This window comes from Odontesthes bonariensis, chromosome 11, assembly GCF_027942865.1.
Source record: "Odontesthes bonariensis isolate fOdoBon6 chromosome 11, fOdoBon6.hap1, whole genome shotgun sequence".
Taxonomy (NCBI): domain Eukaryota; kingdom Metazoa; phylum Chordata; class Actinopteri; order Atheriniformes; family Atherinopsidae; genus Odontesthes; species Odontesthes bonariensis.
The window spans coordinates 13,337,364-13,362,073 of NC_134516.1; the positions used below are offsets into that span (position 1 = coordinate 13,337,364).

At 45.3% G+C, this 24,710-nt stretch overlaps 1 protein-coding gene across 17 annotated transcripts; it reads left to right on the plus strand.

Annotated features, from left to right (window-relative positions):
- The first annotated feature begins 396 nt into the window (after window positions 1-396).
- Window positions 397-20,226, plus strand: abi2b (abl-interactor 2b). 17 transcript variants are annotated; one of them, XM_075477609.1, is made up of 12 exons: window positions 397-545; window positions 5,168-5,335; window positions 5,708-5,884; window positions 6,590-6,607; window positions 7,141-7,244; window positions 10,632-10,778; window positions 12,012-12,136; window positions 12,335-12,541; window positions 14,030-14,194; window positions 16,584-16,670; window positions 17,423-17,608; window positions 18,836-20,226. In XM_075477609.1, the coding sequence occupies exons 1-12, from the start codon at window positions 429-431 to the stop codon at window positions 19,009-19,011; spliced, it is 1,677 nt and encodes a 558-aa protein (XP_075333724.1). In that variant the 5' UTR covers window positions 397-428; the 3' UTR covers window positions 19,012-20,226. The 17 variants fall into 17 exon arrangements, with proteins under 17 accessions (XP_075333724.1, XP_075333725.1, XP_075333728.1 ...); XM_075477610.1 differs by having other exon boundaries at window positions 12,015-12,136; XM_075477613.1 differs by lacking the exon at window positions 16,584-16,670.
- Window positions 20,227-24,710: the final 4,484 nt, after the last annotated feature.

Sequence of the window (24,710 nt, forward strand, 5' to 3'; positions counted from 1 at the left end):
GAAAATAGTCCAATTACACTTTCTAAACTCTGCGGTGACACCTTGATATGTTTTGTTTTTGCTTTAGTCACTGAATACATTCTTCACTGATTCATCTACCGCTTAAATGATTTGGTATTAAAGCTCTAAATTAATACCCCACAAAATGCAGGCTTCTCCAAGCAAGGTCATATTTCCTCCGCATCTCTAAATTCAATCTAGAGAGGGAGTAAGACTTGATTACAAGCTTTTTATTACAAGGGTTTAAAGTACAACATTGCTGAACTGAAAACTAATATTTTGTAAACCACATAGGCGTTCAGCAGTGGGGAGTCGGCTTTAATGCGTTTCTGTTTTAAACATGATTCATGATGGGAAAACCCTGCAGTACCACACATTGCCGTGGAGGCGCTAGCGAGCCCACACACCTCTCCGCTAAAGATGTGAAAATGGCGGAGCTACAAATGCTTCTTGAAGAGGAGATTCCAGCAGGACGAAGCGCATTATTAGACAGTTTCACCAATTTGGAAAGAGTTGCGGAGTACTGCGAGAGTAACTATGTACAGGTAGGCTACCACGAGTGCGGACAAGGAGATGGTGTAATTTTTTTTCTTTTTTTTTTTTTCTTGACGGGCATCACTGGCGACACCACGGTTGTGCGAGCCGTTCCTAACGCGACCGATGCAGTAAAGCTAGCCTCGGCTAAAGGCAAAAACAACCCGCTGTCAACACATTTCATCTGATTTGAGAAATAGTAATTTGCCATTCCTCCCACTACATTCAAGCCACTATACATAAGCGTTGGGGTTTGGGTTTACGTTCACAGCGAAAGGACAATGTTTGAGACTTGTACATCCATTTGTAGGCTATGCGTTAGCCGGTTAGCTTGATGGACAGCCGCACGCTCCAAACAACCAAACAGACGCCGTGAAAATCAATTCCTGTGATCTGTGCGGGATCAAACTGTGCGGCTGCAGCAGGAAGCCGATCATGCACCGGTCGGAGATGAAGGATGTTTAGCAAGACTAATCTGAGATGAGCTTTGGCTGGCAGTAGTTAAACCGCCGTGACCGCACGATAAACACCTCTGATTTATGATGCTGGACTGGAACACTCTGGAGCTTAGTGTTGCAGCCACCGAAAACACTTTGATTGTGTCACTGAAAAGCGCAGTCCACAGACTTTTAAATATGCAGTGGTGTTCTTATAGAAGTGAGCTGTGTTGTGATGCATTTCTGTGTCAGCATATTCAAATATTGCAGCTGATTTGGATAGCGTGTGTGTGTGTGTGTAGTTTGAGCGCAATGAATTCCATTCAGAGCTTTTGATATTCTGCAGGTGCGATCCAATCTTTCCAGCAATATGAGCTTTATCGTCCCAGGCCCGCCTGCTTGGATAGGTGAGAAATTCAGGGCCGAGGTGTTCGGGGGGAGGATTTGACAATGTGTGATACTGAAATCTTGACATCCTTGATGAACGGTGCTGATCAGGTCTGACAGGTTGCCCTGAGGAGGGGAGGTGGAGGTGGTGGTGGGCCTTGGATGTTGGCAGCTTGCTGTCTGGCTGGCTGCCCCACTCTCCTCTCGCCCTGCATGGTTTTCCTAGCTGCTGTCAGATGGGTGCCATCACTTATAGATCAGTCGGACAGTAGGATATCCGTCCGATGTGTCACCTCTGTCTCTTTTTTAATTCATCTTGGTGCTACAGGCCAGGTTTCGAGTAATTGTCATGCAGGAATTTACACTTGTTAAACTCGTAAGCTGATTTTCCTAAGAGTGCACGATGGCTGCACTTCCTCAATGTTTCCGGCCCTAAATCACATGCCACAGGTGTGGGACTCACATGACCTCCCCGCTTAAACCGTTGCAGCAGGTATTAGACGGATGCCAGCTGTTGTTTTGTATTTGAATGTTCCTGATTTACTTAAAAGCCTCCCTTCTTTCACAACCACCTGAGGAGTAAAGCTGTTTTGCACAAAAAAAAGGATGTGGGAGGATTGGAAGCCTTGTTGAACAAAGGTTGCTTTATATTATAGCAACTGACTGTAGCTCTATCTTTGTTCCTACTATAAGAGACAGGATTTTTGTTCCTGCTTGCTGAAATCATCAATGATTCCAGATCGTTTCCAGGGGCAAACGACACATGATCTGGTGCAATAGGTCGGTCTTTGCACTAATGTTTGCCATGCTTTTATAAACCAATACGAATGGAAGTCTTATTTACTGTTTCCCGATTTTAAAAAGCCACATAACTCTCTTTACTAGCTGGGTTTCCATTGCTGTTTAAGGTTCACGTTTAGGTGATGTGTATGAGAAAAGGTGAATGGACATTGTAAAAATTTAAAAAGCATCCTTTAATGCACTAAAAAAAGTCCACACTCTTGGTTGAGGTGGTTTTTATGCCAGTTTTGAAGAAAGATTTTATGTGAGTCCTGATCCCCAGATATAAAATACCATCCAAGATGTTCCCAGAGATTAAAGTAAGCCCTGAGGAAGAGCACAGTCCAAATTCCTTTTGTGGATGTCCACCGCTGTTGTTCTTGTTTTGTTTTTGTTTTTTTCCTCCGCCTCAATGTTCGTTTCCAGTTAGCACAACTACATCTTCCACTGAATAGCAACCCACTGGTTACATAGCTTTTACCACCGCTGTCTGGCGACACCGTACAGCCCAATCTTTTCCTCTTTTTTTTTTTCTGCTTTAAAGCAGTCAGTGGAAATATCTCGGATTCAGATTTCAAAAGACAACCTTCCGTTGGCTTTGCTGCGATTGGAAACCCAGATGGTGACTCAGCTTGAGGTGTCATGGCACTGGTGTATGACTCAAGTGTAAGAAAAGGGTTGTACCGATGTTAGGATAAAGAAAATAGAAATAATGGCATGGATGAATTCTCCAGGCTTCGAATGACGAGGATGATTAAGGGCCTGATGGCCATTATTTAAAGTAACAGCCTGTGCTGGGAGTAACGGAGCTGGGTGAAACTAACCCAGGTGTCACATTTCCATCTTTGTTTCCATTAAGGTGCTTAACTTCTACTATTTGCTTTTTCCTTTGATGCCTTGGACTAAATTGCAGGACTGCAGCCGTCTCGGCACACGTACCGACAGACCATAACATTATGACCACCCTTGTTGCACTGAGTGGGGCCTCCTCAAGCTGCCAAAAGAGCTTTGACCAGTCAGGATGTGGACAAAGAACATCTGAGGGTGTCCGGTAGTGTCTGGTTCCAGGACTTTAGCTCTGCCTACTTGCCTTGGTGTAAATGTGGAGGGTTCTTTGTGGATTGGCCTTGCTTTCCACAGATATAGTCAGATACTGTCACTAACCGTCCTGCCTTCTTTCTTAGTGAGCACACGGCTGACTTTCACCACAGAACCTGTTTGTCCTCCTGCTCCAGCAGAGCTGCACCCTCCGCACCCCTTTAAATGAAGCCATTTGTTTTCAGGCTGTTTCACATTAGTCAGGTGTGCGATATGCGATTGCTCATAAACTTGTCTTGCCTTACAAGAACACTGTGTTTCATTGTTGCATCGGCAATGACTTCAGCTCCGAGCTCAGCCGCATTGACAGTGATTTAAAAAAAAAAAATTAACAGACAGGTGCAGTGAAGGGAACTTCTCTCGGTTCGTATCTGACAGGCTCAGTCTCGGGCCTGTGATCAAGACACAAATTCATTTCTGGAACGGAAGCGTACGGGCTTACAGTGCTGCTCTGGGAGTTGACATTTGCACCATGACAGTAATTTTAAATAATTTTTAAATAATCTGTCAATAGGCTGCAGATTATTTTCCAGACTTATCAATTAGGCGTTAGAATTTGGACTTCTCTCTTCTTGGGGCGGTCTGTGGCGTAGTGGGTACAGCAGACGCCCCATGTACAGAGGCTATAGTCCTCGCTGCAGCTGGCCCCGGTTCCAATCCCGCATCGGACGGCCCTTTGCTGTGTGTTATTCCCCCTCTCTCTGCCCCCTGCTTCCTGTCTCTCTCCACTGTCCTATACAATAAAGGCATAAAAAGCCCCCCAAAAAAAAAAAAAAAAAATATATATATATATATATATACATATAAAAAAAAAGAATTGGACTTGTTGATGAGGCTCATTTCGTCTGACAGTCACTCTAGAACACAGGGGGTTGACATGTTATCATGTATCAAGCAACCATGGAAGGAATCCATGACGACACTTAATGAAGATGGTTGCTTTTACATCATTAGAAATAGGAGAGAAGTTCCCTGCATGTAGACTCCTCACTCATTCCTGCCTGCTGTGAGATATGCAGTGTCAGGGAGGATTAAGGTACACAGTTTCCCAGCAGAAACCTTCACTGATCCATGTGCCCTTTGATGTTTCTGTCGACTTGCCCACGCTGTGCCCACGGCTCTTAAGAAGCGTTTCACACCGGCTGCTGCTGCTGCAGCACCTGCCATTAAAAACAGGTTGTTGTTTTTTTTTTTTTTACCTTAAGTTACCTTTTGGCACTGAAAGCTTTCAGAGACCTTGTTGCATTCAGGCTCCTGTTAGTGTGTCGGAGCCACAGGGAACTCGTTTCTGTCCAATATCTGACGTGTCAGCAACTAAGTTTGAACTTGTGCAGCCAACTTTTTGGAAGAACTTCAATGGAGATTTCTCAGTAAGTCAATCAGTAAAGACTTACCAAGCAACTTTTTGGATACTCGAGTCGTGAAGTCAAAAATGTCAAAATTAAATAGAGAATCGGCCACCTCTGTTTGCCTTTTGTTACGAAGCTGAGTTTGTTATGATTTAAGGACTGATGGGCAGATAAACCGAAAGGCTGATAAGGTTGTTTGTATGCCTGAATAGCATGAATAATAATAATGATGAACACTAGTTTGCTGTTTTATGAAGAGGTGGGGAGGGAAACCGGAAACAAGTCTCCATCTCAGTTGTGTATCTGTCAGGTAGCCGACTGTAGTCAGTAAAAACTTTGTTCTGTCATTTGTGACTCCCGAGATATCATGATTTATGTGTGTAACAGCCCCATGTTTTTTTTTAATATATATATATATATATATATACTTAGCATGTCTACGAATACACCACAGTTGGGTGAGTTGCGTACGTGACATCAGAGGGTGTGTTCAAGATGTCCGTGTACCCACGGTTATATACAGGGAGTTTGAACAAAAGGCTCTAAAATCTTTCTAAAGTCTTTCTCCCGCCTCTCGTTCAGTCTCCAGACAAGCAGAGGGCGTTGGAGGAGACCAAGAACTACACCACCCAGTCTCTGGCCAGCGTGGCCTACCTGATCAACACGCTGGCCAACAATGTGCTGCAGATGCTCGACATCCAGGCCTCGCAGCTCCGCCGCATGGAGTCCTCCATCAACCACATCTCACAGGTGGGGTTGGCCGACAGACACGATGCGAACACATCTGCTTCTCAGCTCGCCTGCCGGGAAAAACCAGTCGAGTGATGAAATGAATGAACTTGAACAACTTTTCCTGATGTCTTTCTTTTAAAACCCTGATAAATTAACCATCCCATTTTTATTTTTTATTTTTTTTAAGCAGTTGAAACTCATTCAAATGTAAAACGGCTTTAGTCAATATTTATACTACAATTCAGTTTCTATATTTCAAGCTTCACTCAAGGTTAAAATGTGTGTATTCACACATTTAGACATTCTAAAGACACGTCAGGTGTGACAGGTTTGGAAAGAAGCGGCGTGCGATCACAACAAAAAATAACGATTCTCCCTTCACACCTTTAGACGGTGGACATCCACAAAGAGAAGGTCGCCCGGCGGGAGATTGGCATCCTCACCACCAACAAAAACACATCCCGCACACACAAGATCATCGCCCCGGCAAACCCCGAGAGGCCCGTGCGCTACATCCGCAAGCCCGTCGACTACAGCCTGCTGGACGACATGGGTCACGGAGTCAAGGTGCTCATCGCCATCTTTCCCCCTCTTCTCTTCATCTCGCTACAAAGCAGCGATTTCCACGCCGCAGCTTAAGGCGATTTCATTTGTTATCTTCAAAGGTTACCGCGCTAAATATAAAACGCTCTCCTAACGATCTGCTCCTTGTGATAAGCAGTCACGAGTGGTTTATTTTAATGGGACTGCGTCCGTGCGGTCAGAGTAACGCATGCTGCTCGCAGCAGAATTCTAATAGAGGGGACTCGTGGAGGTCGATCACATGGGAACTATTGGGTTTCAGAGTCGAGTAATGTAAGAAAAGGAAGAAAAACAGAAGATCAGTGAGTCAGGCTTTTCACCAGGAAGCTAAATATAAAATCTGTCACCTGCTGCTGGTAACAGGTTACCGTCCTGTTGTTGTCGTTTTGGATAAAAACCCGTGAGGAGGGGTTTATTTTTGGGATGCTGGTTTCCCGCTGACTGTGGTGACAAAGACAGGCTTGTTTCCAAGAAAACGGACTCCTCGCTCCGGCCTTAGAAAAGTCACAGATATCAGATTCCTCAGATCTGAACAATGAGCCATTGTTGCCTGAATCGCACCCGCTTTTCGTTTAGTGCCACATGCATGAATAATGACCGTTTTCCTCTCCTCTTTCATGCACTAACCGTCTGATTTCCTCTGTTTCTCTCTTTGTGCTTGCCTAAACTAATCTTTATTGTCAACCCCAGTGGTTGCAAAGGTTTAAGGTAAGACTTTCAAGCTAAAGCTTCAAACAGGGGGGAGGGTTGTGATTACTAATGGGTGGAGTGTTTTTCCTTTCTTTCTGTTATCTTTTAATTAGTTTGTTGACCGCTTACTATTATCTGCTTTCTTTCTTACTGAGAGTTAAATGAGAAGATGTAAGGCAACAAGCCATCCATCAGCACCTCTAAAGCTCACTAATTGGCATTACATCGTGTTTTCTTTTTGCTATTCTATAGTAACACCAAGTTGGATTTTATTTGAATTTTTTGGGTATGTGTGTGTGAATTAGATAGACAAAGATACTGGGTGATGATTAAAGAATTTTGGAGGTGCTTGACGGTTGGTTTTTGTGACTTTTTTTTTTTTTTTTCCACCGAATTTGGCTACCTTTTCCCCTGCATGCCCAGGCTGTATGTGACACTAAGCTAACTAGCGCCTGGCAAGATGATGTTGCTGTTTCCGCGTGCTGTCCGCCGTGTTTTTGAAGTGCTTCACCTAACCAACAGGCGTCTGCACCCGTATCTTCCTTCCACAGGCCAGCGCTCAGAACATGAAGGCCGGAGGTGTCACGCTCCCTCGCACCAACCCCCCCACGCAGAAGCCCCCCAGCCCGCCCATGACAGGCAAAGGGACCCTCGGGTATGTAAGCTGCCGCGATGCGTTCAGATGGAGCGCGCAGAGTTGTGTCCGTCCCAGTCTGAGTGTGTGCTCGTTGCTTTGGGAAAGCCTCCACAGGCCGTTGGCACGGGCCCTGTTGCTCACAGTTACATCATCACCCCCTTCAGCTCTTTGTTTTATTCGTTTCCTTGCAAGGTTTGTGACGTAGGTTTGCGCCGCTTCACATCGCAGTGGTGGTCTCTGCTGGTGAGACGGGTTTGAAGCAACTCCTCAACCTGACTTCACGCAGGAGGGATTCTTTTTTTTTTTTCCAACACCGAGCTGCATGTTGGAATGTATAATTCTTTATAAGTACAAGTTTTTAGGACACGAATCAGTCGCTTTAATACATTTCTGAAAAGAAAGTCACATGACCAAAAGATGTAGAGCTTCATTGGCCTCTCACCATCTTCACGTTGGAAGGGCAGATAACGAAAGTGCCTTTACTTTAAATAAATAAATAAATAAATGGATGTAAGCGAGATGGATGTATTCTTGCTTTTAATTGGCAGATTTTCAGCAGCTGTACTAGAGTTCCCCGCAGAAAGTGGTAAAAAACGTTTTCTTCCAATCTGTTTAGAGAACATCTGGTGCCAGTTGTTTGAAGCATGAAACTATCAAAATCACTTTGATTTGATTTCAAAGAGTTGTTTGGTGGAATGCTCAGCAAGTCTTTTTTTTTTAATTGGTCATTTGTCTATATTTCCACGTTAGAATGTAGATGTTTGTTTTTGAGCTGGAACGCCACCTTTCCTGAGAGCCTCCTCCCACCCTGTCTGCTTGTGCTCGGTGTGCTCGGGACAGCTGTCGGGGGTTTTTGTGCTTTTCTCTTCTGTGTCTGACTGTTGAAGGTATCTCTACCCCGCAGGCGCTCGGGAAGTGCAGCTCATACATGTTGTGTTGTTGTCACCTCACGGACCGTCCTGGGGGTCGACTTCTGCTTGTGCTTTCTGTGTGAAAACGTGCGTCCGTGCTCTCTGTCTCTCCATAACCTCGATGTGTGTGTGTGTGTCTCTGTGTTGGTGAGAGATTTAGCGCGTCCCCACCCTCAGGTGTGTGTGTGTATCCCTTCAAGACGCATGTCAATCCACCACAGCTCCAGCCCTCATGATGCACCGCAGCCTGTGGCTCCGGGCAGACATCTTCCTTGTGATTTTCATTTGTTTCTCCTCTGTTACTTTGTTTTCTTTTCCAATTTTACTTTCAGTTGTGTGTTTGTTGCCCAGCTCGTCCCACCCCCGGCTGCCCCATATTCCTCCATAGCAAAGTTTTGCCATAGCAACAGTGCTCAGAGATGTGTCACCCCCCCCCACACTGTATCAGCTCCGAACTTGACACGGCTGCAGATCAGTGAATGTCAGGGTTGGGTTATTCTTTTCCCCACTTTAAAAGTCAAGAAAGTCACCTGCAAAGCACTGCTTTTGGGCCCAAAACCACTTTTTGTGAATGATTTTGCAGGTGTCTGCTCAGGCGCGCTTTAGCTTTGATTCTTTTATTGCCTCAGGCCCCTTTTTTTTTTCATAAAAAAAACACGCTTAAGCACCATTTTGTTATGGAGACACGGTTAGCCGCCTCTTCTAAAACAGGGGTCTTCATCGTTTTTCAGGCCAGGGACCCCCAAAACTGATGGAGCGTTGGAGCAGGGACCCCCTACTATTTATATGGCATACAATTGTGTTTTATATTTAACGGGGCCTAGTGCCGTCTATAAACATAGCTACTCTGTTATTGTACATTCAATACTAAGCTATTTATTGTGTTTTTATTATTTAAAGTTATTCAACATATATTTCTTATTTTCTCCCCCCCACCCCACCATGCTGCCTATACAAAAAAACAGCTGAATAATAAAAATAAACATAGTGAGTGAAAAGTACACCCCAAATGTTACACTAGAAAAAAGTTACAGACATGAAAATATACAAGATTAAAATAATAAAAAAGACAATAACTATACAAAATAAAAATAATAAAAAAGGAAATAAAGAAAAAGTGGATATTCAGGACAGTACCAGTAGGCTATTTGCTTTCTTTAATTGTCACTACACAGGTCTTCTGAGGTCTCTGAGTCTTCATCATGTGGGAGGGCTTCAAGCTTCTCAAAATAAGATAAAAGTGGGGCCCAAGTTTCATGGAATTTTTGGGTCGATCCTCTAAAGCAATATTTGATCTTTTCTAACTTAAGGAATAGAATCAGATCTTTCAACCAGGAGGAGGCTTTGGGTGGATGTGCTGATTTCCACTCAAGTAGGATTCTTCTCCGGGCAAGGAGAGTTGAAAAAGCGAGCACATTTTAAATTTTATTTGTCATTGGTATACCCTCCCCTGGGACTCCAAATATAGCCATTTCAGCACTGGGATAATGTTTTAATGAGATAATGTTTTAAATATCGTAGTCCAAAAATTATATAGTTTATGTACTCCCTTTTTAATGGAAGTTTCGAATTAACAAGCTTCTAATGTGGTGGTAAAGTGACGGTCCCAGCTGTTTTTGAAGGAACGACTCAGGATTTGAAAGGCCTATTTCATTTTTAATTGCAGGTGGTTTCTGTTAAGTATTTAGAAGCAGGTTGTTTTTAAACCTGTCGTGGGCGGCAGTCAGAGTGCTCTCAGTTTAGAGGATCGGGAGACGTTATGACCAGGTCCACTTCATTATGCCAAAAGGACATGATGTATTCTTACCAGCAGTTCAAACGGGGATGATGTTATTGAGGCTTGAGTTGCGTCAGATGGAGAAAATCCCCCGTGCTGATCATCTGTTCGCTTCGCTCCCGCATCAGAAATCCTCCCCGCCGCCTTCAAACTGAGAGCGCTCAGTCCGACGACGCAGAGCACCACTTCAAAAATAAATTAAATATGCACCCTAGGTCAGTGCCATGACAAAAGCTCCAGAAACCAGTTTAGAATCAGACGACGTGAGCAGGCAGCTGAAATATACCGAAATGTAGATTTGAACACGCGGAGAGCAACTCTGTGTTGAGGTTTTTGTTTTTGGTTTTTTTTTCACATTCGAGAAGCGAAAGTGCGCTCAGCATGTGGCATGACGTCCTGAATCTTTAGAGCCAGATTTAAGCCAGATCCTTCTTTCGGAGAAGTTGGTTTTGTACAATTCCACATTGTCTGAAAACACAGAATTATAAAGTGTGTCCTTTTTTTTTTTTTTTTTTTTTTTTTTTAGCCAACAGCAACATCCCCTGTGGACCCCAGCCAGCCCCGACGTTCACCACCTGTCATACCCCAAGTTTTTTTAAGTTTGCACTTGTTTGTTTCTTACTCTCTCCCTTCACTTCTCTGTGGATGACCCCCTCCACCTCCCCCCTTCACCCCTGGACCCCCCCCCCCCCCCCCCCCCCCCCGACCCTCTCGCAGGCGCCACTCCCCCTATAGGACGCTTGAGCCGGTGCGTCCGCCCGTTGTCCCTAACGACTACGTCTCGAGCCCGACTCGCAACATGGCGCACCCCCAGCAGAGCCCTGCACGCACTGCATCCGTTAATCAGAGGAACCGCACGTACAGGTACCCCCCCTTTCCCGTTTCCCGGCATGCCTCTTTACACTTCTTAAACAAGCGCCCTTTCCCTCCACTTCTCCTTCTTCTCCTCTCCCACACTTAACTGCAAGCAAGCTGCTGCGCATCCTTCCCCTTCTTCCGCCTCTTCCTCTCTGAAAGGACTCCTCGCGGAGAGTCCAATCCCCTTTTTTTCTTTCCGAGCTCTTAGAGAGATCAGGACGCGGTAGAGAATCTAGGTGCAGGTTCCTATGGTGATAGCCCTCACATAGGTAAGGCACCGATGCCCCCAAAGTCCTGCCAACACAACCAGACAGCCAAAGAGATCCATAGATTCTGCTGCCTGACGTGAAAGGTTAAAAAATTAGAGTTTGGGCGGGGAGGAGGGGGCGTCTTTGCACTCCATCTGTTGGCCAAATGTTTTTAGGATTTCTGGCCCGTAAATGGAGAACTTCCTCGACTCTCCTCTCAGCACGAGTGTTTATCTGCAGCGCTCCATCCACAGCTTGTCCTCTTCATCCCTCAGCCACGCGGTCTTTGCTGCCACAACAAAGTCTAACCCATGAGTCTCCATTCCTCCTGCCTTCACCCCGCGTCATATCTGTGTCTCTGTCTTGTGTCGCTTGTCCTTATTCAGGCTTCCAGCTGCTTGTCTCTTCTTCTTTTCTCTTGTTCCCCCCCCCCCCTCCTTTTTTTTTTTTTTATATCGCTGTTTCATAGTCATTTCGCAGGCATACAGCTCACGCTAACGAATCGATGCTCTCGAGGGTGCCGCATTGATAAACGGAGTCGGCGAGGAGCCAGAAGAAGACTTTGACGTGTCGAACTGTGTTGTTAAAAGCTGGTTGCACATTTGTTCTGTTGGAAGTTGAGTAAAAGGTCATCACCAGGGCTTAATGTTTCACTAAGATCTGTTTTTATCAACACCACAGGAACTGTTTCAGGACTTTTTTTTAAAAAAAATTTAATTTTTGTTGGTTCACTCCATATCGGTCAATTATTAAGAGTTTTTTTCCTTATTTTGCTTTTTTCCCAACAGTTTTTGACTTTCCAAAACCACAAACGTAACTAACAGTCCCTGCACCCCCCCCCCCCCCCTCCCCCCCCCGAGTTCCTGAGTTTTATCTCCTGTGGCTCCGTAGTTCCTGAACTTGACCGAACATTTAGCCCGCTTTGTTTTCATTTGAGAGAGTGTGTGCTTGAGTGTTTGTGGTCTGACGCGTTTTGCCGCCCTGCCACCAGCAGTGGGAGCAGCGGAGGCAGCCACCCCAGCAGCAGTCGCAGCAGCAGCCGAGAGAACAGCGGCAGCGGCAGCGTGGGCTTGCCCATCGCCGTCCCGACCCCGGCCCCGCCCACAGTGTTCCCAGGTAAGGCCCGCTTCCTGCCTCTTGGAGTTGACAACGCGCTTGAAACTAACTTTGACTAATCTAGGAGTGTCCAGCGTACTGTGCAGGAGCTCTGGGTCGACTTTGTTCCCGTTTCACACTGATCTTGTCTTGATCCCACCTCCCCTCACCTGACTTTTCTCTCTTTCCTTATCTTCACCACCTCACTCCACCCCTCAGGTTCAGTCCCTGCCCCACCCAACCCGGCTAAACCTCCCCCCAACACTGCCACAAGCCCTGGGCCTCCTCCTTCTGCCCTAGACGGCCCCCCACAGGCCCCCAACCCCCCTGTAGAGATCCCGCCTGTACCCCCACCCCCTCCCCAGCTCCCTGCCTCTACGGCCCCCACTGGCACCGGCCCCGCTACTTATGGCAACGCCGCACAAGGTGAGTGCGACCCGGCGGGAGAAGCTCACCCCATTCCCACTCCATCCCACCTCCCCTCATTCGCATCCCCCCTGCTTGGTATGTGCTCGTCTGCGCCCGCCTCCTCACTGGATGCTCAGTTGTTTGGCCGAGCAGCTGCATCTGATGCCTCGAAACATGTGGATGAAACAGAACTGGCTCAATGTTTATACAAAAATGCAAAAAAAAGTCTACATTTAGATATAAAGATTGGGTACTTTCTGTTCCTGCAGCAATAGAAATCAAGTCCACAAGCTAGTAAATGTGGCAGTAAACCATTCCAAGTAGTTTTTCACCTTGTTAGACTTCAGAACCCTGAAGTCTTTTTTTGTCCCAATAGATTTGAATTCGTTCAAACTTGTAGCTTCTGGCCAGGTGGACACATTTTCAGTTGATAAGTAAAGCTGCTTCATTCAGAAGTCAGAGACACTGGAGATATCTCCCTCTGATAAGCCGCACGCTTGACGGCAGGATTTTGACCACAAGATAACAAAGGCGGAAAGGAAAAGAATATCTCATCTGTAAGACTGTGCGTTTTCATCAGTCCTGGGAAGTCTCAGCTTTCCTCTGCTGGATCACTTCATGTCAGAGTAAACACCCGGCCTCAAGTTCTGTTCCCGAGCAGCTCCTCTGCCGCAGACTTCCCGTCATCCCTCTGCTGCCGGATCCTCCACTCATCATCCCTCGCAGCATCTCATCGGCCGCCGGCGTCTGTCGCTGATGATGTTGTCCTGATGTTTAATGCATGAGCTGTGTGGTGAAATGCTCCCTGTGCTTGCTTCGTCTTCTGTGGCTGCATATTAAAAGTGTCTGTGAACGTGCAGTGCCTATAGTAACAAACAGCGTTCGATGTAAGGTTGGTTTCTTGTTTCGAAAATGCTGCTTCACTTCATTTTCTCCAACATTTAGAGGCTTGTTCTTACAAGGAAGGATCAGCGTTTGGCTTGGAGCCAAGCTTCTAAAGTTGTATATTCATTCATTATGTGTTTTTATTTGTAAAAGGGGGTTTTACTGAGGGGAACAGTGAATTTCCTCGTTAATTTATGCACAGTATTAAGTATTTTTATTAAGTATTAATTAATTAACAATGGATCGGTTTTTAATTAAAAAAGGGCAAAAACCAGCAAAAAAACCATGCTCATCTTGAATGTCTCACTATGATTACAACAACAAACTACAAATACAACATGAAGAAAGTCAGGGACATGCATGCCAGCTTCCGCTCATCCCAGTATTAAGGCAAATATGTGTGTTGTTTCTTTTTTTGTGGGATGTTTTATATGTAGAAATGCACATTTGCAAATGGGGACTTTAGTATGTTGTCGTAAAAGTGGCTCTTCCCCTGATTTTGCTCTGCCCAATGTGGCTCTTGTGAAAAAAAATAGCGAGTATGACTGTTCTAAACTGTTCCCCACAACCTCCCCAGAGTGAAATGACTCTCTGCTGCCCCCTGCTGTCGTCTCCTCTCAGGTGCTCCTCAGTTCTACAGCATGAATCGCCCTGCGCAGCAGCCCCAGAACCCTCCGGTGGGAGGCTCCCTGCCGTACCGCCGGCCCTCGTCCGTCACCGGTCAGCCGAACGTGGCGCACAACCAGAGCCAGCTCAACGGGGGACCACACTTCGCTCAGAACCAAGGTACAGCTGAGTGTGCGCCGCCAGGGCTCAACCATTTCTCTTCCAGTTTGTGCCATCAGTGCCACTTTCAGTCTGATTTTCTTCTTCGTTAACTCAATGAAACGCTCTCTTTTTGGAAAATTTAAAGCGTCTATTAAATAAATATGACATAAAAAACATGTTCGTCGACATAAAAAACATGTTCGATCCAGTCTAAGACCACATTCCTGAATGTATTGATTAAATAAAAGGTAGTTTACGCTTTTTCAAGCTTATTTAAGTAGTTTTCATTCACTCAGACGTGAGTCGGACTGCTGGGGTAAAGCAGACTGCCCCCATTTGTTTTTGTTTTTCTTCTTCTTCTTTTTTAAAAATGATTTCTGAAATTAGTCCAGGTTTCAGATCATCAGACTCTTCCTCCTTTATTAAAACCCCTCCTGTCTGCTGTCACGGCGTAGACTTCTCGTCCCTCTCTGCAGCCTTCAGTATCGACTCATTTGTCTGTCCCGCCTCACGCCAAACTGTGATCTCTATCCACGCGTTCGTATTTGAAATCAAACTGAAATGTTAGTCTGTATTCAAATACAAAAATTGTACCGCGGGAGACCATTTTCAATTCAGAAAGCCGTTTTGACTGTATTTCTCCCTCAGGACAATTTTAAAGACCGCTTTGGCTAAACAAAAACCTTCCAAAGCGGCATGTTTGAAGTCAGAGACAAAAATGTTTTTGAATCTAAAGCTAATCTCGCCATCATCAGACACTCTGGGACGCAGTTTAACACAGGAGCACGAATCCTAAAGGCCTCGGTATACTTTTCTGTCGCTATCCGTCAATCCGACTCCGTGGTCAGTAAACCTTTTAAGTTATCTGTCAGGATGTCGGATACGCAAGGCACTTCACCTCCCGATCAGTAGGCGTCGCTACATTAAACGACCCAATCTCACGACGTCTATTGTGAAAGTCGTTGATTGATTGTTCACCTTCCGGCTCCGTTCCACTCCTCACAGTGAACGATGGCGACCGAGAGAGAAAGATTGTTGTTGGAGTTAGAGATCATTGAAATTGAAATGCAAATAATTTTGACCAAATGTTGACCGGCACACAGTAAACTCTTTCAAAAATAGCGGTGTCGTTGCTCTGAGAGGAAGGAGCTAAACCGGAAAAGTGATTCCAGAAATTATGTTGTTAGCCGACCAATCACAACCCTTGCGGTCTCCACGAGTCTCCGTCGCCTCGCCGGATAGATGGGCACGCAAGCGACGGAGAGCGTCTCCGGGAGGGTCTCCGTGCTGTCCATATGACGACCATAAATCAGGCTTAATAAGACTCGAGAGAAACTTGAGAGCTAATTCTGAGTTTCAGGACAAACGCAGTCTTTCATATCTCGAGGACGTGACTTAAAGTGGTCCCAACAAAAACCGCATTCGGACAGAGCCGTTCTAAGAACGGTCCTCTTCGAATTATATTCTGATAACTGTCCTTCCCCAGGCAAACTGTTTCAGTCTGCATTCGCACATGAGTCGGGACTGATGCTACGCAACCGTCTGCGACAGCGACGTGTTACTGTAGCGCCACATTCAACAACAAAATACTCCAAAATACAATACTTCTTTGTTTCATGAAGGAAGGAGAGCAGAGCGCCGCAGACAAAGGAGACCACGTGTAAGTTTAACTTATTAAACACGCGCAGGTTGTGTCCGTGTCCTATGAGTAAACATTTCAGCCGTGACAACATGACAAGGGGCGGAGCTACCGACCACCAAACACCTCCGTCAGATGTGTTCCTATAGAACCCAGAACAGACCCAGCTGAGGAGAAGGAGCTGAAATGTTTATAGGAACTGAGGGCCATGGTCCCGAGTTCCTGTATGTGCGAATGCAGGAAAAAAACGGGCCGTTCCTTAAAAGGTTATAGGAACTGCCAAAGGTTCCTACAGTGCAAAAGGGAGCAACTTAACTTGGGGAATGTTCTTCACTTCAGAGGGATTTGGGGTGGAATTCTCAAGGCTGGACATGTTAGGTCCAGCACACAGACGGCTGAGCTGCGGCTTTACAGCCGATTATTTCCATTTGATGCTCTAAAACGGCAAAAGCACGTGAGATTCTACGGAAAACGGGATGGGTGATTGATTCATTAGCGTTCAGTGTCATATAAAGTGTGAAGCTCAGTGAAATGATGACCACAAAATGTCTCCATTTTTAGCTGTTTTCTAATCGAATTAATTCCCTTCCTTATACATGTATAAAGTTTTGTCATGAGGTCAAACTTGGATCGGTCATGTCTGTGCTTTCCTACATTGTTCCTACTTTGCTTTTTTTTTTTTTTTTTTTTTACCTCTGCTCTTCTTCCCCTTGTTTATCTTGTGTTTTCTAACCTGCTGTTCTTGTGTCTGACTCGGTTTGGTGATAGCTGGCCCACAAGCGCCCCCTCCCCCCTCCATGCAGATCACCCCTCAGCTGCCTCTGATGGGCTTTGTGGCCCGAGTTCAGGAGACGAGTAAGTGGCTTTTAGCTCCTCGCCCCCCTCTGCATGACCCCCCCCCCCTCTCGATTATTTTTCCCCCCCTGCCGGCTGTCGGTGTCAGCGAGTCGACATTCAGCCGCCAACACGAGCTCGCTCAGGCAGCCCGCTGCCTCCACCTTCAGATTTCTGCTTCTGATCTTAAACTGATTGTGTAATTTCCTTTTCAGGGGCTTCCACACATGCTGCTGGCGGTCCAGTGTGGTTAACCGTAACCATAACTCCCAAGTTGATGGCATTCAGAGTGTTATTTTGTATTGAAAACAGCATTGTTTGTACATGTAAAGGAACACGGCTTCTTATATTGTGTAGAGAAGCGGCTTTTTAGGGATTTTGAGTTTATTTCTGCTGAGCGTGTCGGCTCAAGCAGCTTTTTAAAGCCGTGCGCGTCTGCCTGCACTAAGCAGTAGTTGCTAAACTCTGAATGGGGTATAAGTGCTGGTTCCCGTGGCAGCAGATGTTGGTGGTTGGCTGCTCGTTAACAGAGCAACTTGTATAGATGCACAGCATGTGAAGCCTCACTCGAGTAACGATGCATGTCCTCTTTTCTTATTTCTCATAAAAGTGCTCCTACTTTCTCTGACCGCACGAGCGCACCCAGCACGGAGCGTGTCGTATCCCCCTCTGAAATGCACGTCTTCCATCGCCTCTCCTTCCCTTCTGATTGGTTGTCTTTTTTCTTTTTTTTTCTCCGCCCCGAAAAACTGCCTTTTTTTTTTTTTTTTTAGTCTCAGACGTGCCGCCTCCACCTCCGCCTGCCGACGAGCCGGTGTTCGAGGAGCCCACGCCTCCCCCGCCGCCACCCGAGGACTACGAGGACGACGAGGATGAAGAGGAATCGGCGGTGGTGGAGTACAGCGACCCGTACGCTGAGGAAGACCCGCCGTGGGCACCCCGGACCTACTTGGAAAAAGGTTCAAGCCGCCTTAAATTCATTTAGAATGTCATCATTTTATTGTTGAACTGAAGCGTGTTCAAACATATATAGAGTCGCAGGATATGAGGCAAATACGGTTTGAGTTTGCACAGTTCTAACAAGTTTGAAAGTCAATGTATGAGCCCCTTTATTCTTCAGCACAGCCTGAACCTTCTTATGACGCGATTTCCACTAGCTCGGCACGGCTCGGCACAGCTCGGTTTGGTTGTGTTTCCTCGACGTGGGCGGGGTCGTCGTAACACGGCTGCGCGAAACCTCCGTGACGTCATTTACACGGCGCCGAGCAGCGTACAAATCCGGACCTCCTCGACCGACCAAGGAGTGGATTTTTGTCTTGTATTTATTTACATTCTCGTCGGTCGTTGCGCGGTTATGACGCTTCCAGTGACGACACTCATCGGCCAATCAGTGGAAGGCAGTCGGCTGACGTCACGTTTTAGTAACGCTTCGACTCGCTTGGAACCAGGGCTGAGGTGATACGGAAACCCTACCCGGTTGCAGGTACTGCGTGCTAGTGGAAACACGCCATTAGACGAGCTCTCTGTCATTAGCAGGCGACTTTAGACTTTATTAGGGCCGGACTACAAACAAGTTGGCACCTATTTAGTATCTTTGGAAGCTTTTCCTTGTACAGTCGAATTGGAAACGGCACCCGAACGAGCATCCCAACCAATGTTCCCTCTAAGCTGCTCGCACATTCTCAGCGCACAAGAAAATCTATGCAGCGCATAAAATAAAATTCACCATAAACGTATTAATTAATATCTAATACTAGACCTAATCTAATCTAAGAAATTAGACCAATAATGTGTTTTTCTGTACCATTTTTCAATGTAACGCAGTGAGTGACAGGTGTTCAGCCAATGATACGATACGGTTTACTTGCGCTATGCAGCCAATCAGAGCATTGATAGTGCTTGCATATGTGCCCTGCCCATACGCGCCGTGCAGGTTAGCTAGCTAACAACAGTGCGGCAGAGTTAGGAGTTATGAGACGCCCCTTATCATGGCGAAACGAACGGGCAGCGCCAGCGACACATCCACTCACCAAGCCAAAGTAAAAAAGAAATGCGGTTCTTTTAGGATGGAATGGCTGTCTGAGTATGTGCAAACAGAACACATCTGATGTTGCTCACAGTGGTCCTCAGGGAGCTTGTGAGGGAACATTGGTCCCAACCACAATTCTGCCTCTTTTCTCCCTCAGTGGTGGCCATCTACGACTACGCTCGCGACAAAGAAGACGAGCTTTCATTCCAGGAGGGCGCCATCATCTACGTGATCAAGAAGAACGACGACGGCTGGTACGAAGGCGTGATGAACGGGACCACGGGCCTCTTCCCCGGCAACTACGTCGAGTCCATCATGCACTACGCCGACTGAACAACCCTCCCCTTCCTCCGAGCGGGAGAAGCGTCCGATGGGGAAGGGAAGGAGAGGAAAGGAGGAGGGGAGCCGAGGGTTAAAGGTCTCAAGACTTTGTCCAGACAGAGCATGATCACCTCCGGGCGAAGAGGGAGACAAGACGGAGGGAAGCAGTTTTAAAGGACACGACAAACTGATGTCGTTCTCTTGACATAGTCGTCGCCATTGTAAAACAACCACTACTCTCGATATATCCTTCCCTCTAATATTTCTTTCTTTGACCGAGAAGGAGTGGACGGTGATGGATTTCTTTACAGAGTTTTGTGTTGCATTATGAAGCCACTACATTGATATATATATATATATATATTTTTTTTTTTTTTTTTGGTGTTTTACCAGTTTGCCCTTATTTTAGACCATATTTATTAGTAGTGGGATAAATGGTGAGCAGGTCGCCGGCTAGAGGGATCCAGCCGACATTTACAAGCGGCCGCCTCGGAGAAAGGGCTGGAGGAAAATGCCTTCATGTGTAGGTTTTCTCAACACTCACGAGACAACAGTTATCCTCAGTGGGGGGTGGGGGGGTTGGAGAGATTAACGGTCGGGTACCACAGCAGAGACGGTGCCAAAGCTGAGCAAGATAAGCACATCGGATGTCTTTAAAGTGGCACGAAGCTAAAGTGGGTCACAGAGGACATTTGGAAGCAACCGGGAAATCCCCCAAGAGTGCTTCAAAGTAAGATTTTAGCTTATTTTGCGCACAGTTGATTGGATTGAAACGTAATGGTCTGCGAGGTCGGGTTGACAAAGGGGTGCGGTCACGATTCATGCTTCAGTTTGCAAGCCGGCGTGCAGTTTTATGAGGCGAAGGCCCGTCGTTAGTAATCAAAGTGTATTAGCTGAAGTGGCGAGGACTAATCAGACCTTCCATCTTTATTTTCTACCACAAGGTCCGGAGTCGAGTTTGTGCTCGCAAAGCGGCAGACTGCATGTTTCGACGAGGGAGGGGTGGGAACACTTTTCTTTTCTGCTTTACCGATGATTACCGTCTTAATATTTTTAGATATGGTGTGGTTTGTTTGTTTTTTTTTATATTCACCCACGACACACGACGACAATGCATTTAGGTCATTTCTAAGATGCTTGTGCCATATTGAAGTGCGTGTTGCTGTTCAGGTTTATTCACTTCATTTGCAATAAACTGGCCGGAGTGGGGGTGGAGTGTAGTTCGAATGCGAATCCTTCTTTCAGTGCCCCCCCCATCCCCCTTCCGAGTTGTTTTGAATCGAAAGCACATACATTTGTTACACAAAGAAAAAAAAAAAAAAAAGGCGTAGAAGAAGAAATAATATAAATGTGAGATGTATTATGTCCTCATAATGGGACTTACTGAATATGAAAAGAAGCCAGCTGTTGTGTTGAAATGGTTTTAACTGTTGCAAGCCCCCCATTCTAGTTTAAAAAAAAAAAAAAAAAACATGAAAAGCACCATTCGTCCTCCATATAGTTTAAAAACGCTTGGCCATTGGGTGTTTGCCAGGGCTTAGTGCTTGTCCTTATGTCCGAATCTTTATTTTCTATTTGAAAAAAGAAATGTGTGTGTGTGTGTGTGTGTGTGTGTGTGTGTGTGTGTGTGAGTCTTGCATGCCATTGTTCTTATCTGTGCTGGTGTCCCAAAAAGCCTACGTGGAAAGATCACTCATTTCTAAAAGGACGAGCAGCCCTGCAGCTCTGACCAGGTACCACCAGCCTCATCCAAAGAGACTGTACAACTCAACTTCAAGCCCACGTCTGAGGAGTCGCTCTCTGACCTGTGGGAGAGGAGGGAGGAAGGAGGGAGGGGGTAGGGAGAGGGAGAGGGATCTGGCTTCCTCCTCCCTGGCGGTAGCCGTCATTACGTTGTCGGTGGAGTATCGTTTGTGTTGTTTAAGCTGCTAGTGAATCCTGTGGACAAGCAACAGGCGGGAGAGCAAAAGTCGGGATTGGTCGCAAAGCTCGGCTTGCATAACACTCCCAAGGACGACACTAAAAGAATCTTAAGAATCTCACACATAAGCCTTTGGTCTGCAGGATTCACAGCCTCCTGGAGTCGCAGATGTCCCGTCGTTGGGCGTCAAGTTTAACAGTCCATAATGCCATTGTGTTGCACAGTTTGAAGTTGAATTGCAGAAGTATCATATTTGTAAAATCATGAGAACAAAGACAATAAAAAGATATTAAGATTTCTGGGTGAAAGAAGTGCATTTCCTTTGATGCATAAAGGTCACTGCGGGCACTTAACGGGTCAAATTCTGACTCTTCGGGTCACATAATTTCAAAATATATTTCAAAGTTTCAGGCTAGGATTGAGAATAAAACAAAAATAAATCAAGTTGTGAAATACTTCTTAAAAAAAATAGGAGCACAAAGTGACTGTTTGACTGTCTTTGGATGTTTAAATAAGGCTGCAGTCTTAATAAGAAAGTTGGATTTCTTGACCACACACCGAAAAGACGAATCTTATTTTCGGAAAAGTTCATTTCTGCAAATAGAATTTAGAAAATGGTGGCACGATGATCCTTTCAACATGCTCTTTTGACTTTGAAAAAAACAAATAAATAAATAAATCTTCCTATTTTCCCTGCGCAGCTGGTTAAGCCAGACTTGATGTTATGAGTCGCCATGACTGAGAGCCCTCCTGTAATTTTGTCAAAGCCACCAAGAATGAAAGAAAGAGTGAAATGCTCAAAGAAAGAAGTCTACTTGTTTGCTTCAACAGCTCAGGCTGTTAGCAGAAGGCTTTAAGTCTGAAAGGGATTTTCTGAAGGCTGAAGTTTGCTCAAGAAGCATCTCAGCTGTGTGGTCACAGCGCAAGCTGTTAGAGATCAGGTTGGGAAGTCTCAGGGATCGAGTTAAAGTCTTTACCAGGTTCCATTTTGAAGGCGAAAACTAAAAAAAAAAAAAAAAAGGAGACGAAAGCTTCAAGAAAGACTAAACTACTGTCAGGAAGAACATCTGTCTGTTAGAGAGCAGCTCGAGAAGCCAGAGGGACGGAGTTCAAGCCTTTTCCAGGTTCCACTCAATTTTTCTCAGCCTTTAAATGTTGAAACCAACAAGTCAGAGACTTTATTGGGATACAGAGCATGAGACAGAACAGTCCCAACCCAACACGAAGCAGCTGAGAAAACCAAAGACAGTTGATGAGCAAAGCTGCTTCACAGGAAACATCTTGGAAATGTAAAATATAGTGTCTGTAGTCATCAGTCTCAGGTAACAAAGTGCCAAGAAAGCAGCACAAACAGGCGGAGTCGTAGCTCAGAGGGTCAATAAACTGCCCTGTGACTCATATGTTTGAGTCCTGTGAGTGCTGCTTAAAGAGTTTACATGTCTCCAGGTTTTAGAGGCCAAAGTAAAGAGTGAAAAGCTTTAAGTTGGAAAGTTTCAGTCTGATTTAATGGCTCAAAATGTTACTGTGCAGCTTTTAGTTTGTGAAGATTAGGGATCAAAGCTCTTAAAAGAATGAACTCTGCAGTTCAGCATCCGAACAGGAGTGAGTCAGGGTTGATTTTTAAAAGGCGCAGCAGCTTGGGAGTCCATAGTGAAGATGTACGAAGCCAGCAGAAGATTTAAAGGGATAGTTCGCCTCTTTTGACACGAAGCTCTACGACATCCCATACTAGTAAAATCATTTATGAACATTTTCTTACCCCCCGCTGGGTCCTGTGAGCCGAGTTACAGCCTCGTTTTGGCCGGCTAGTTGGCTGGGGTTTCACAAATAAAGCGTTTTGCTTCTGAAAAGAATATGCATTAAAAAGAGTAATACATTTGCATCACAAAATCGTATCTTCCGAAAAAGTTACACCTTCTCTTTGACATTCTTCTCTTTGACCCAAATGTGTTGGTTTCATAAAATCCCCTAAAATTAAACCAAATTGGGAGAATTGAAACACTATCACTCTGAGCTATCTCAGCGCAGTGATAAACAGCCTTTTCCCTTCATTTCTTTCTCAACTGTGTGCTACTGAGCTATAAATAGTTTTTTACTGCCTGGGGATTGAGTCATAAACTTCTTAACACCAGACAAGCGTTCTAACGCCCGGAGCTAACAGGTCAGATGCAATATTCCTGGGAATTAACTCGAAGCTCAGCTTCACAAACATTTCTTTGGATGCTGGAACACTTCCATTCAGCAACCACCTCCTCTGATTAAATACAAACGCCAAACCTTTTCACTCCTGATCGCACTTACAAACACCATTTCACTGTTTCCAGCACTTGGCTGGATTCTGACTCTTCTGTGTGTGTGGTGGAAATTTCTGTTCACACTGAGACCATATCCACATTTGATTTCTACTTCATGAAGGCAAATAGCAGCATTTGCTGTAGCTCTGAAGGAGCCTCACATTTTACAACTTACTTATACATACAAAAACAGGGTGTTACACAAAAGCTGCATGGGACAGATCAGTTTCTCTGTCGCTAACTTCACCTCTAAAGCCACCTCAGTTGCAAACAACAGACGGAACCCCTCCTATAGATAAACATGTATTTATATACAGAAAAACACATTCTTTCTCTGAACTACAGAAAAAAAACCACATAATAATAATAATAAAGTCTACAACCGGAGTTTTTGCAGGAGTTTGAGCTCAAGTCGTGGCTGACAGGCTTTGGAATAGCCAATGCACTTTTCTCTTTTCCCTGCGTTCTTTTTAAAAGTGACAAATGTGAATTAACGTGGACGCAGTCAGGACAAACCGACTTGAAGCAACTCTCCGAACGCATCAAGAAGCACGAACAATCAAGAGTTTTTATGGAAAACTGCGTCGACGGACACTGCGTAAGCCTGATGTGGTGCTGGTAATGTGAGTTGACCTGAAAAAAAAATACCAAATAGTGTCAGATGACTTCCTGCTTATTAATTTACCCATTGAACTGGTCACTTTAGTCATCATCGCTACTGTTGCCCCCCCCCCCCGAGAAATTTGTCAGGAGCCTCCACTGCTCCCTCCCTACGCACTGCATTACGCTTTAAAAAGATAAAGAATCTGAATTTAAACTACATTTGTCTGACTTGCATTTATCTCTTTCATATAATTAATGCATAGATCTATGCTTTTGATGTGATATGCAGCCTGACTACATACAGTAGCCTCGGCAATCTGTCTCGGCATCCGAGCGCTCTTTCTCAGCTTTGCGCAGGCCGAAAACCTGGCTGCGCTGTGCAACACCACGACGCAGGAGAGACTTAATGTTTCGCCATTATTAACCATGGACAGGCCCGCAGATAGGGGGGGACAAACGGGTATTTTGTCCCGGGCCCAGCCAAACCTGTCAGCGGCCCTGACCATGGATGTATCGTTATTATAACGCTCACAGTGACCATGAAAGCGCTTAAATTTGTCATCAGTCGGTCAACTGAAAGAAGGTCCACTGTTGGAAATGCATGAAAGCCCTGAGTCATGAGCGCGACTTTTTTTTTTTTTTCATTGGTGGTGTATTTGATCTGCTATGCCTGGATATGTTAAGTATCACTACTGAATAAACGACACATTCAATAATGCTGTTATGTTCCTTAAATGGCTTGATTTAGTTATCAAAGTTTTATTTTCTTAACAATAACGATGGCATGTTCATCCATTCTTGTTCTCTTATAACTGCGTGCTGTTATAAAATAACTTCAAATCAAATCCTTAATAATTGCTAAGTGTGCGTGCTTTCCCCGCCCCTCCCAACAT

Bases quoted from the DNA above. Each gene is read 5' to 3' on its own strand.
- abi2b (XM_075477609.1), top strand. From the start codon at position 429: ATGGCGGAGCTACAAATGCTTCTTGAAGAGGAGATTCCAGCAGGACGA. The intron at 10,779-12,011 runs GTACCCCCCCTT...CCCTGCCACCAG, and splicing joins CAGAGGAACCGCACGTACAG to CAGTGGGAGCAGCGGAGGCA. The intron at 16,671-17,422 runs GTAAGTGGCTTT...TTTTTTTTTTAG, and splicing joins GGCCCGAGTTCAGGAGACGA to TCTCAGACGTGCCGCCTCCA.